The sequence below is a fragment of the Hemiscyllium ocellatum genome, chromosome 22 (assembly GCF_020745735.1).
Source record: "Hemiscyllium ocellatum isolate sHemOce1 chromosome 22, sHemOce1.pat.X.cur, whole genome shotgun sequence".
Taxonomy (NCBI): Eukaryota; Metazoa; Chordata; class Chondrichthyes; order Orectolobiformes; family Hemiscylliidae; genus Hemiscyllium; species Hemiscyllium ocellatum.
In genome coordinates, this window is record NC_083422.1 from 54,796,634 (window position 1) to 54,810,887 (window position 14,254).

Below are 14,254 nucleotides of genomic sequence, written 5' to 3' on the forward strand. Positions count from 1 at the left end.
TTTGGGGCTGCTGTCCCTCCCACTTAAGGATCCTGAAAACATGGTCTGAGACATCACGAACCCTGGCACCTGGGAGGCAACACACTAACCGTGAGTTTCTCTTGTTCCCACAAAACCTCCTATCTGTTCCCCTAATTATGGAGTCCCTAATGACTAATGCTCTGCACATCTCCCTGCTTCCATTCTGAGCAACAAGGACAGACTGTGTGCCAGAGACATGCACCCATGACTTATCCCTGCTAAGTCCCTCCCCACAACAGTATCCAAAACAGTATACTTGTTGTCGAGGGGAACAGCCAGAGGGGTTCCCTGCACTGCCTGCCGGTTCCCTTTCTGTCTCCTGACAGAAACACATCTGCCATTTCCTTGAACCTGAATTGTGACGACCTCCCTGTAACTCCTCTCAATAACCCCCTCTGCCTCCCAAGTGATCTGAAGTTCATCCAGCTCCAGCTCCCTAATGCAGCTTCCGAGGAGCTGGAGTTGAATGCACTTCCCGTATTTGAAGTCAGCAGGGACACCAGAGGTGACCCCTACCTCCCACATTGAGAAGGGACATTCAACTGCCCTAAACACCATCTCCACTGTTCTAAATTCCCAAAGAGACTGTAAAAATATAAAGAATATTAAAAAAAAACTAGTAACCTTACCAATCCAGTGCATAGAACCATTTATTTTTGGTTAGAAGAGGAGGATGGGTGGGAGACACTACTGAAGTAGTGTTTCGGGTAATGCAACCAACCAAATATATTACTTCGCTTGCTCAGCAGTTCCATGTCTGCTCCTGCTCAGCGTGAGACAAGTCATGATCAGTGACTCCCAGCAATTTTTTTTTTATTTAACAGGTCAGCACAGTTTGACTGTCCACCTGCAGCCATTGCTATTGGCAGACAGGATCTGACAACCTCAAATGATGTTTTTTGGTTTTCTTTTATTTGAGCTAGACATTTTAAAAGTATCTAGCAATTCAAGTTAAGCAACTTGGAACAAAACCGTACTGAAGACTTTTTAAATGCACAATCAGATTGCATTGTTCAGCAAACCAAATTGAGCAACTTCAAGTTGACCAGTAATTTGGTCAACTTTTCACCTTTAATGAGCAAATGCTCCTTTTTGCTGGCCTGAAGCGCGAGTACAAGCATGCTCAGTTTTAATCTAGTTGGAAATCACTATGTTATGTTACAATTAATTAATTAAAATCAGGAAACGACAATGACACTGGAGAAATTTATATTCTTCCCACTCCGTCCCAAAAGTCTCCTTCTCCACACCCTCTGTTTAAAAAAAACTTGCCCATTTCAAAAATAAAAATATTTTGTGGTATTCAGCCCTTTGGATCACTTTTGAAAAAGCCACAGTACTTCAAAGTGAGATTAACTAACATCAACTTTGGGCTAAATTGAAATGTGTCCTTTGATACCATACTGAATTACTATCTACTCACCCAATTTTCTTTTAATATGAATATTAGACCAAACACTGTTAGTTATAATGCTCAAAGCCTAACTCTAAAACATGCCAGCTCATGTCACCATGACATATATCTGCCATCAGTGGTACTTATCTTTTGATTCAAGCTTTATGAATATTTTTCTCAAAATTATAAAGCATGAACATGGGAAATTGCTAAAACAGGGCATACGGAGACTTGTTCTGGTGAATAAAAGCAAAAGCATATTGTGACTACATTGCCAGTTGTTGCATCAAGCATTGCCACCACGACACTAACTTGCCACCAAACATCGAGGACTGGGAAATCCTGCTTACCTAATTCTATTTGTAGGTTTGGAAGTTTAATTGCTTACCCTGAAACAGTTTTTCTTTCACTGTTCCTCCACTAATATTTATTCATATTTCCTTTCTTTCTCTCGATCTGCACTTTCAAACTCCAAAATGTTTCTTTCCACCCTGTCTTCCCTCCTTCTGTTTCAACCCCCAAAACTCTGGCATTCGATTGATTCCTATGTATCTTCATTAGTCAATCAAAGCCTGCAGATAAAGCAGGCACCAAACCAATTAAATGATTTTGTCTGAAACCTTTTAACAGAAACGTACAACACAGTAGGAGGCCATCTAACCCATCGTGCTGCTTTTGAAGGAGAAATCCAATTTTTTTGCACCACTATGCTCTTCCCCAAATTACTTTAAACATTTCAGTTCTCAAATACATATCGAATTCCCTTTAGAATGTTATTGCTGAATCCAATACATCACTCTTTCAGGCATTCCATTCCGGATCTTAAAAGAGTTGCTGCTTAAAAACCATTCTCAGCCTCCTCTCTTTTATTCCTTAACTTTAATGATTCAGTGTCATCCAGTTATTGGTGTTCTAATCTATCTACCAATTGAAGCAGTCTCCCCTAATTTACTCCACCAAAACATATCATAGAGCCATAGAGCTGTACAGCACGGAAACAGACCCTTCGGTCCATTTTGCTTATGTCAGCCAGCTATCCTAACCCAATCTGGTCCCATTTGCCAGAACTTGGCCCATATCCCTCCAAACCCTTTCTATTCATATACCCATCCAGGTACCTTTTACATGCTGTAATTGTACCAGCCTCCACCACTTCCGCTGGCAGCTCATTCCATACATGAACCATCTGTGCAAAAGGTTCCTTTTATATCTTTCCCCTCTCGCCCTAAACTTATGCACTCTAGTTCTGGAATCCCCCACCCCACGGAAAAGTCTATTTGCCTTATCTATGCCCCTCATGATTTTATAAGCCTCTGTAAGGTCACTCATCAGTGCCCGATGCTCCAGGGAAAACAGTCCCAGCCTATTCAGCCTCTCCCTATTGCTCAAATCCTCCTAACACTGGCAACATCCTTGTAAATCTTTTCTGAACTCTTTCAGGTTTCACAACATCCTTACAATAGGAGGGAGAGCAGAATTGCACACAATATTCCAAAAGTGGCCTAACCAATATACTGTACAGCCACAACATGACCTCCCAACTCCTAAACTCAATTCTCTGACCAATAAAAATAAGCATACCAAATGCCTTCTTCACTATCCTATCTATCTGTGACTATACTTTCAAGGAGCTATGAACCCGCACTCCAATGTCTCTTGGTTCAGCAACACTCCCCAGGACCTTACCATTAAGTGCATAAGTCCTGCTCTAATTTGCTATTCCAAAATGCAGCACTCACATTTATCTAAATAAACTCCATCTGCCACTTCTCAGCCCACTGGCCCATCTGATCAAGATTCCAACGTAATCTGAGGTAACCTTCTTCGCTGTCCACTACACATCCAATTTTGGCATCATCTGCAAACTTATTAACTTTATCTCTTACGCTCACATCCAAATCATTTATATAAATGATGAAAAACAGAGGACCCAGCACCGATCCTTGTGGCACTCCACTGATCACAGGCCTCCAGTCTGAAAAACAACCCTCCACCACCACCCTTTGTCTTCTACCTTTGAGCCAGTTCTGTACCTAAATGGTTAGCTCATGATTTGAATACTCCCATCAAAACTCACCATCACCTCGTCTGCTGAAAGAAACACAATTCCAGCTTCTCCAGTATTGAATTTCCACTTTACTGTTAAAAATCACACAACACCAGGTTATAGTCCAATAGGTTTATTTGGAAGCACTAGCTTTCAGACTGCTGCTCCTTCAAAACGTGGTTGTGGAGTGTAAGATTGTAAGACACAGAATTTATAGCAAAGGTTTACAATATGATGTAACTGAAATTACATACTTGTTAAGGCTCTCACCTTTTAGAATGGGCATGTTGGTTTCAGTTCTTTCAGATGTAATTCCCGAACTTTCTTTAAATTTGCATTCTCAAGTGAACTTTAACAAAAGGTGCCATGTTGACCCAGATAATACATTGAAGGTGTGAGGCTGTCTATGCCCCAATGTTCAGACTGATTCTAATCTAAAATAGGAATTTACAGAATCTTACATGGATTCATGCCATTTTTGAGCAAAGTAAAATGTAATTCTGCAAGCACAAATTCACTCCACAAACTTATGTATGTGTGTGTATGCATGTGGGTGTGCGCGCGCAGGGGGATATAAGTGTGTATGACAGAGAGCGTGTGTGTGTGTGTGTGTGTGTGTGTGTGTGTGTGTGTGTGTGTGTGTGTGTGTGAATGTAAACGAGTCTGTGATAGGGTGCGTGTTAGTGTGTGGGAATGTATGTGTGAGCATGAGAGACAGCTTGTGTATGAGAAAGGGTGTGTGTATGCGCGTGCGTATGTGTGTGCCATGAACCCAAGGTCCTGGTTGACGATATCTCCATAGATACCAAACTTGGCTCTCAGCCTCTCCTCAGTCACTTTGTGTAGTTGCCTGTCCCAAAGTCCGCCTTGGAAGATGGTTACCCGAAGGACCAAGGTCAAATGTCCTGGACTGTTGAAGTGTTCTCTGACTGGGAGGGAACACTTCTGTCTTTTGATTGTTGTGCGGTGCCCATTCATCTGTTACTGTATCCTCTGCTCGGTCTCACCAATGTACTATACCTCAGGGCATCCTTGCCTGAAGCGTATGAGATAGACAATGTTGGCCGAGTGACATGAGTACCCGCCATGTACATGGTAGGAGGTGTCCCCACGTGAAATGGTGGTATCTGTGTCGACACTCTGACACGTCTTGCAGCATCTACTGTGACAAGGTTGTATGGTGTTGTCCTGAAACCAGGCAGTTTGCTGCGAACAATGATCTGTTTGAGGTTTGGTGCTCGTCTAAAGGCAAGTAGTGGAGGTCTGGGGAAGACCTTGGTGAGATGTTCATCCTCATTGATAATGTGTTGCAGGCCGTGAAGAACATGGTGTAGCTTTTCAGCTCCTGGGAAGTACTGGGCAACAAAGGGTACCCTGTCGGTTGCAGCTCGTTAAAGGGTAAAAACAAAGACTGCAGATGCTGGAAACCAGATTCTAGATTAGAGTGGTGCTGGAAAAGCAGAGCAGTTCAGGCAGCATCCGAGCAGCAGGAAAATCAACGTTTCGGGCAAAAACCCTTTATCAGGAATAGAGCAGCTTGTGTCTGTCTCCTTAGGAGGTCATTATGGTTTCTCACTGTGGCACATCGGAACTGGTGGTCAATGAGTTGAGCATCGCACCAAGTTATCAGTTAGGATGAACACATCATAAACAACGATGAGCACCTCGCCAAGACGTTCCCCACACCTCCACTTCTTGCCTTTAAACAACCACCAACCTTAAACAGACCATTGTTCACAGCAAACTGCCTGGTTTTCAGGACAACTCCATAAAACCTTGTCATTGTAGATGCTGCAAGACGTGTCAGAGTGTCAACATAGATACCACTATTACACATGGGGTCAACTCCCACCATGTACATGGCAGGTACTCACGTGACTTGACCCAATGTTGTCTGTCTCGTATGCTGCAAGCAAGGATGCTCTGAGGCATGGTACACTGGTGAGACAGAGCAGAGGCTATGGCAACGGATGAATGGACACCGCACAACAATCAATTGACAGGCGTGTTCCCTCCCAGTCGGAGAGCACTTCAGCTGTCCAGGATATTCGACCTCGGACCTTCAGATGACCATCCTCCAAGGCAGACTTTGGGACAGGCAATAAATCAAAGTGGTCGAGCAGAGGCTGATAACCAAGCACCCTCAACTGGGGATGGACTCAACTGGGATCTTGGGTTCATGTCACATACAGGTGAAAGTGAGGACTGCAGATGCTGGAGATCAGAGTTGAAAATGTGTTGCTGGAAAAGCGCAGCAGGTCAGGCAGCATCCAAGGAGCAGGAGAATTGACGTTTCAGGCATGAGCCCTTCTTCAGGACCCCACTGCACAATATATACACACACACAGACACATCTAAAGACCCATACAGTCACGTAGACCCTCACTCACACAGAGGCTCTGTCTCAAACGCCCACATATTTCACTCCCACACACACACCCTTTCAAAGACTTATACCCCTTTAAACTCACACACATACACAAACACTCTCCCGGACACTCATACCCCCTACCGCTCCTGCACATACACACCCACATAAAAGTTTGTGGTGTGAATTTGTACTTGCAGAATTATATTTTATTTGACTCAAAAACTGCATGAATCCACGTAAGATTTTGTAAATCCTTTTTTAGATTAGAATTAGTTTGAACATTGGGGCACAGACAGCCTCACGCAGGGCACCTCACACCTTCAATGCATTATCTATTGTTAATATTCAATTGAGAATGTGACTTTAAGAAAGTTCTGCGATTTATATATGAAAGAACTGAAACCAACATGCCCATTCTAAAAGATGAAAGCCTTAACAAACAATCCAGATCCTTTTCAATATATAGTTTTAGTTACATCACACTGTAAGCTCTTGCTAAAAATTCTGTCTTATGATCTTATACTCCACAACTACCTTTTGAAGGAGCAGCGCTGCGAAAGCTAGTGCTTCCAAATAAACCTGTTGGATACAGACACGCACCACACTCTGTGAAAAAGTTGCCTCTATGGTCCCTTTTCTATTTTTCTCCTCCCACCCTAAACCTATGCCCTCGAGTTTTGGACTCCACTATCCTGAGAAAAAGACCTTGACTATTCTCCCTGACATGCCCCTGATGATATTATAAACCTTGAAGGTCTCCCCTCAGCCTCTGACACTACAGGGAAAACAGCCCCAGCCTATTCAGCTTCTCCCGATACCTCAATTCCTCTAATTCTGGCAACAGCCTTGTAAATCTTTTCAAGTTTAACACATCTTCCCTATAGCAAGGAGACCAGAAATGAACGTAGTATTTTGAATAGACATTTCTCCTTCAGCCTGAAAATGTATTCAGTTACAAATTGCTGGAGATGAGTGACAATAACTGAATAAAAATGCACAAACATTATAGAATCAAGCAATAGAAAAACATACAGTGCCAGTTCTCAACAAATGTCACAACTGAAGTAAACTCCAACCATTCAATAAATATTATTAAAAAGATTTTTAACCTTTTCCATTGCAACCAACTAAAATGTGGCAGCCTCATCAGTTGTACAAAAAGTAATTTGCAATTGAAACATCATAGTGAAGCATCAAGTTAGACTTGGTCACAGAGGTTTTGACATATATTAAGAGGCAGGGAATCTTCCATTTGTATAAATAATGCACTGTAATGAGTGAGGACATGTGCAGGTCACTGGGTTGTATAATAAGGAAATGAGGAGTGCTTATGAGGGCCTTGTTTGTGTCTTTTCTCCAGAGGTGTGTCATAACACAGCTGAACAGATTGATTAAAAATATCCGGGCCAGAGAAATGTGTAAGATATGGAAAGATAAAATGTTAAGAGTGCGTAAATATGCCACTGCCCCAGGGAGCTGGCCGAAGTGGGTTTTTACTACCTTAACAGTGCATCTTACAATAAGAAAGTCCATTTTAAAATAAAAAGTCTGTAAAATTGTGGAAAACAGGAACTACCTGATTAAAATCAATACCAGTCACTTACAACCCTCAAGGTCTCTAGCTATGTTTGACAGGAGAAATACCTAATCACATTCATTCTGGCTGGGAGCAGTGGTGACACTAAACTCTGTCAACATTATTGGCTTTTTACAAAATACATTTTTAACAGAAGCAGTATTGTATCAAAGCGCAAAGTCAACAATAATTCAAAATATTTCAAAACTGGAACAGAATATGCAAAAGAATTAAAATAAGGGACTATTTTGTTGTTTAGATGACAATGTACTTCAAGTAAAGGAAATACATTTCCTTACAATTATGTAATTACTATTATATAATGCCTTTGTAATATCAGGCTATGTTCACTGAGAAAATTATGTCGTATTACAGAGATATATATGGAGTTGAGACAAACCTGCTTTAATTGCTAACTCTCATCACCACAACAAAATAGGAGACTGCAGATACTTGGCAAAACACCAGTAAAGATTAGAGTGGTGCTGGAAAAGCACAGCAGGTCAGGCAGCATCGAGGAGCAGGAAAATTGATGTTTCGGGCAGAAGCCCTTCACCAGGAAGCTCCCTAATGAGGGGTTTTTGCCCGAAATGTCGATTTTCCTGCTCCTCAGATGCTGCCTGACCTGCTGTGCTTTTCTAGCACCACTCTAATCTTGACTCTGATCTCCAGCATCTGCAGTCCTCACTTTTGCCTAAAACACCAGTAAAAGCAAGCAATGCCAGTATACTTAATTCTGAAAACTGGTCAATAAACTCAGTTGTCAAAACAACTGCTTATGCTTACATGGTGTTGAAAACTGGAACTAAAACACATTGATGTTTGTACAAACATCAATCAATAGATTTTACCCATATTGTATGCAGCACTTCTTGGTAATTTCCAGATTCAGACTATAACTTATTGCAGCAAATTATTTGAAGAGTATTCAAACAACACATAAGATGAAAGTAAATTCATTTATCCAAATTTGACAACTATGTCTGAACTAGTTAACTAAGAAAATCATGATACTGACTTCGTGTAATTAGGGCATTGAGTTATTTGTTTTTATTTAATCTCACTTCATTTATACTTTTCTGAGAAACGGAAATACCATCTTTAACATTAGTCTGGGACATCATGTCAATAACTGAATAAAAATGTACAAACATTATAGAATCAAGCAATAGAAAAAATATACAGTGCCAGTTCTCAACAAATATCACAACTGAAGTAAACTCCAACTATTCAATAAATATAATTAAAAAAGACTTTTGTGCTTTTGCACTGCAGCCAACTAAAATGTGGCAGGCTCATCAGTTGTACAAAATGAAAATATGAAATAACAGGACTCTAGGAACACACAGTGTCATTCATTCATATGGCTTATCTCAAGACAATAAACTTTAGTGAACAGGTTAGGTTTGAAAAGGATAGGTATCGATGCACATCTTTAGAAACATTTCAACTTCCAAAATTTGATGTCATAGTCAAAATGGAATCACTACCTATCTGTCCACTAACAGTTATGATGAACAGTCACAAGGCTTTATGCTGCAGTGGAGAGACAGAACCTTAAGCAGACTCAGCTAGCTCTCAGTGTCATCCCATTATACAATAGAAAACTCTTTGCAACTGTTCATTTCCATGTTAGTAATGGCAAAAAACAATATGAGCATAAATAGCTTTTATATAAAAAAAAGACATGCAGTTGTTAGGAATGGCAAAAAGAAACAAATTAATGGCATAAAAAAAACACAACAGTTCCAGTGAATTGTAATGCACCATTCCAATGAATTTTGTAATCAGCATTCTTCACAGTTCACCAGCCTTTAATGCTTCATGTGAGGCCGTAGACATTGTAAACATACTCAAGACGTGTCAGTGCAGGGTTTAAGGTACAGTGAACAACAAGGACGGCAAACAACCAAGGTTGCATAGTCACAGGCATGAAGTTTAAAGATTCATATCAAATATTATTGCAACAGGAGCCATAAGTTCAAGTGCAAACGAACAATCTTGCTTCAGTTAAAGCAGAGTATTTAGTTGATCTCAAATCTCCACTTTTCCTTTCTAAATTAAGAAAAGGCCAGAATGCCTGGCACTGAAGTCTGTTAATACACTGATATACACAAGCTGAATGCACTTTTAAGAAGTCAGGGCATCCAAGCAAGCTATACCAAATTTTCATCAAGGATATGACTTACGAATAACAGGGTTCATTCCATTTAACAAGTTAGTAGTTTCGGTGGACATGCTAAGGGTTGGATCTTTGCTTGCTGATGCTGATATCGCCGTATCAGGTTCAGGGGTCTGGGGAGAATTCTCCAGTTTGGTTGCTGCTAATGCATTTGCATACTGCATCCTCGTGATCTGGTAAAAAAAATGCAACTTTATAACATCTGCATCAAATCCCCAATCTATTCTGAAATTTAAAATAATTTGTATATTTAAAATCGACCACAAAATGTTGTAAAAGAATTCTGCCTAAGGATTCCTTAACTATTTTTGAGGTTTGAAGCGCTCCTTGTCTCAAGGAGAATGTAAGGAACCATTCAGATTAAGGCTGGCTCGATGCCTATTCCTGAAAGACATTTTAAAGTGTAATTTTAAATTGAAGGCTTCATTCAGCAACGGTTACCCTGGCAGACTAAATCTTTCAAGGTGTCAACATCACAACACGGAATTTATATCCATCCTAATCACCCAGTATTTAGGATTGGGCTTTTATACAATGGAGTCACCTGATGCAATGGCCATATTTTCTCTTTGCTTTTATATATCAGCAAGAAACTACACTTTGACAGATACCCATCAGGCCATCAAAACAGATGCAATTCAACCAAGCAGACAACATAATAACATCATTGCTTTGAAAATGAGAGAAAGACTTCCCAACTTGCTCTAACTTCAAATTCACCTGAGAACTAACCCTTGGAAATTTGACTGCAGGAAGTCTCAAAACTTACTAAGAATTCTTTGCTTTACAAAACCTTCATTTCAGATAAAGGACTAAATTAGTGGGTGGCACGGTGGCACAGTGGTTAGTACTGCTGCCTCACAGCGCCTGAGACCCGGGTTCAATTCCTGACTCAGGCGACAGACTGTGTGGAGTTTGCACGTTCTCCCCGTGTCTGCGTGGGTTTCCTCCGGGTGCTCCGGTTTCCTCTCTCAGTCCAAAGATGTGCGGGTCAGGTGAATTGGCCATGTTAAATTGCCCGTAGTGTTAGGTAAGGGGTAAATGTAGGGGTATGGGTGGGTTGCGCTTCGGCGGGTCAGTGTGGACTTGCTGGGCCGAAGGGCCTGTTTCCACACTGTAAGTAATCTAATCTAATCTAAATTCATCTAAGAAGCTACAGGCTTGTCACCAAAGAGACTGAGACAGTTGCTCATTGTAATTGTATTCTTTTTCCCTTCATCTATCTAAACTTTGCGGGACTGACAATGATACAGAGTCAAGGTAGAGAGATGTCTTGTTTCTAAACCACCAGGATAAGTGTGTAATAATAATATTCTAAAACTCAGAAAAAATGCTTCCTGCTAATGAGAATTATTTAATTGAGACAATCACTGACAGGATAAGTAGAAAAACACGATATAAAGCACACTTATCACAGACAGTAAGGAAACAGAAAATGCCTTGAAGCAGCTGGCATGTAGACTCTCAGACGTATGGTGATTGAAAGATGAGAAACTAAGCAGTCTTATATTTTAGCTATATAACAGAAAAGTAACAGAACCCCTATTCAGTACTCCCTCGTGATATTCCAATGATTACCAAAATTGAGGGGACCTAGTCATCATGTTCACTACATCATGCAATATTGACAAAAACAAATGCACACTCTTTTGACAAAGAGTTCAAAATTTCAATCTATCTGCAATCAAAGCTGATAACCAGTGATAGAGAACAGTTTCAAAAGGGTTTTGCAATTCAACTGTTTTGCAAAATAAGCTACTGAATACACTATAAGGGTAGTGGCAATCTGTTAAGTGAGGTGCTCTGTTTCTGACAATATGATTCAATTCATTTCAGAAGTATAAATCTCTTCAATTTATTTCAAATTATTTTCTATTTTATTAGAAATTTGTTAAACGAATCAACAAATCTCTACATTCCAGCACTCTGACCCTTGTATTGCTTATGTTCTGTTGCCTAGCGTTTCAGAACATAGCATTCAACATTTAATATATCTTTGGATCATGACAAACGTTTTGTAAATTTTAATTAGGATGTTATTGACACAAAAGTATTTCAATTACATTTTCAACACATCTGTTAAGATTAAAGCTGAAAACTTTGCTTGCTGCTGCATCAACCTAGCTTGGCAAAATTGTACTTTTTGATGCTTACTGATAGTAAAGGAGCACTGTCTATTGCTCACACACATCTCAGTTATTTTGCAAAGGCCACTAACTACAAGTGAGTTCACTCACACGCATCTCAATGTCACTAAATTTCCGAAATGTTTAGAACAATTGAAGCTGTGTCCTTGTGATGTCTGGCCCTATTTTCACACACTTCACAAAACATTCCCATTGATTCAAATATATTATCATTTAAAGGTACCCAGAAAGGAACAGAGAAGGTTGTAAACAGTGGATAATCTCTCTTGTTCCATTGAGAAAATGGCCTTCCAGTTTCCAGGTCACTAGAGGCCCAACAACAAAATTATATTCTGGTAAACACAGTTGCAGCATGACGTTTGACTGACAGCAATGTGGTGAGGTTCTGTCTTGCTCAATTAGGAACTGATGACAAATAGTGCTCTAGCAAGTATAGCATGCATATGCACCATTGCAACTTTAACACAACTTAGTATTGCAAGATTCTAAACATGAAAACCATTAGTTTGGAAATTCTCTGGCCAATTTGTCCCATGTGACAAATGGTAAGTGTGTTGGAAAAAAACTCCTCTGACAAGTTTTGTGAAGTAGTATCTGATTAAAATATAAAAATTAGAACAAGTAAGTAATGAATGCCCTTGTTTCACTAATGTCACAAACACATAATGCAATAATGGATTTCAAACCAATTTTCATCATTCCAAGATTTATAAACAATGATTTTTCAAACAGTTTCACCAAAAAAATCATGGGGCATAAAGTTGCCTTTGGAAGTAGCACAAGACATGTGACATTGAACTGTCAATCCATTCCATACTACTAATCATTTCTATTGTCTCATCCTTTAGTGTTCCTTTTGGGTTCCATGTTGAAATAAGTATAAATTATTTGAGAAATCCAAGGTGGCTAATATCTCAAAAAATGTTCAAAACCAGCTATCTGTAACGTTTCACATCAGTAACTGATTTAGGTCACATCATCATTTGTATGAGCTCTGACCATCAGTGCTGCTTTTTCAGATTTATATTTGAGTATAGGAGTTGGGCGTTATGTTGAGGTTGTCCAGGTCATTGGTGAGGCCACTTCTGGAATACAGGGTCCACTTCTGGTTGCCCAGTTATTGGAAGAATATTTTCAAACTAGAGAGCATTCAGAAGAGATTTGCCAGGTATGGAAGGTTTGAATTATGAAGAAAGGCTGGATGGGCTGGGAATTTTTTCACTAGAGTGCAGGAGGGTGAGAGGTGACCTGACAAGAGTTTATAAAATAATGAGAGATATAGATAGAATTGACTATAATGGTCTTTTCCCTAAGATGGGGAGATTTCAAGGCTAGGGGACACACTTTTGAGGAGAGAGGACAGGGATTTAAAAAAGACAGGGCAAAGGTGAGGACTGCAGATGTTGGAAACCAGAGTCTAGATTAGAATGGTGCTGGAAAAGCACAGCTGGTCAGGCAGCATCTGAGAAGAAGGAAGATCGACGTTTCGGGCAAAAGCCCTTCAGCAGGAATGTTGGCAGGGAACCTCCAAGGTGGAGAGATAAATAGGGGGGCTGGGGCAGGGGAGAAGGTAGCAAAGCAAATGGGTGAATGGGGGTGGGGATGGAGGTGTTGGTCAGAGGGGAGGGTGGAGCGGATAGGTGGGAAGGGAGATTGGCAGCTAGGACAGGTCATGAGGATGGTGCTGAGTTGGAAGGTTGGAGCTTGGGTAAGGTGGGGAGAGGGGAAATGAGGAAAGACAGACATAACAGGCAATGTTTTTACAGAGGGTGGCTTGAGTGTGGAATGAACTTCCTGAAGATGGATGGGGGTACAATTACAACAGTTTAAAAGATATTTGGATGGTTTCATGAAAAGGAAAGTTTTGGAAGCTTATGGGCTAGGAGCAAGCAGGTGGGACTAGTTGAGTTTGGGATTACGTTCGGCATGGTCTGGTTGGACCGAAGGATCTGTTTTCATGCTGTATGACTCTGAGTCTGCACTGACAAAAATCTACACTAAATCTACACCTACCCAACTTTCCAGAATTTTGCCTAAAGTCTTGAATGTTATGACATTTTAAGATGCATCCAAATACTTTTTAAAAGTTTTTGAGGCTTGCTCTGTTAACTATCCACCCAGGTAGTGTGTTCCCAACATCCTCTGGGTGAAATTTCTTTCCTTAAATCCCTTTAAACCTCCTGCCTTTTACTTTAAAATTATGCCCCTTGCTACTGACCCTTCAAGCAAAAGGAACAGCTGCTTTCTATCCAATTTGTTATAATCTAATATACCTCAATCAGGTACCCTATCAGGCTTCTCTGTTCTAAAGTGAACAACCTGAACTTATCCAGCCTTTCTTCATTGCCAAACTGCTCCATCCCAACATCCTGGTGAATCTCCGCCGTACCCGTTCCAGTGCAATCACATCCTTCCTATTGTGTGGTAAACAAAACTGCACATAGTACTTCAACTGTGTACTAACCAAAGTCCTATGCAACTCCAAGACACTACTGCACTCTTGTGATCTACGCC

General features: G+C 40.5%; 1 protein-coding gene across 1 annotated transcript in view; it reads right to left on the minus strand.

Moving 5' to 3' along the window:
* Positions 1 to 9,178: 9,178 nt before the first annotated feature.
* Positions 9,179 to 14,254, minus strand: part of LOC132826536 (metal transporter CNNM2) — a 72,937-nt gene continuing 67,861 nt past the window's right edge. The window contains exon 7 of the mRNA XM_060842504.1: positions 9,179 to 9,766. Within this exon, the coding sequence (XP_060698487.1) occupies positions 9,584 to 9,766 (183 nt within the window). The 3' untranslated portion in view covers positions 9,179 to 9,583. The remainder of the gene's footprint in view (positions 9,767 to 14,254) is intronic.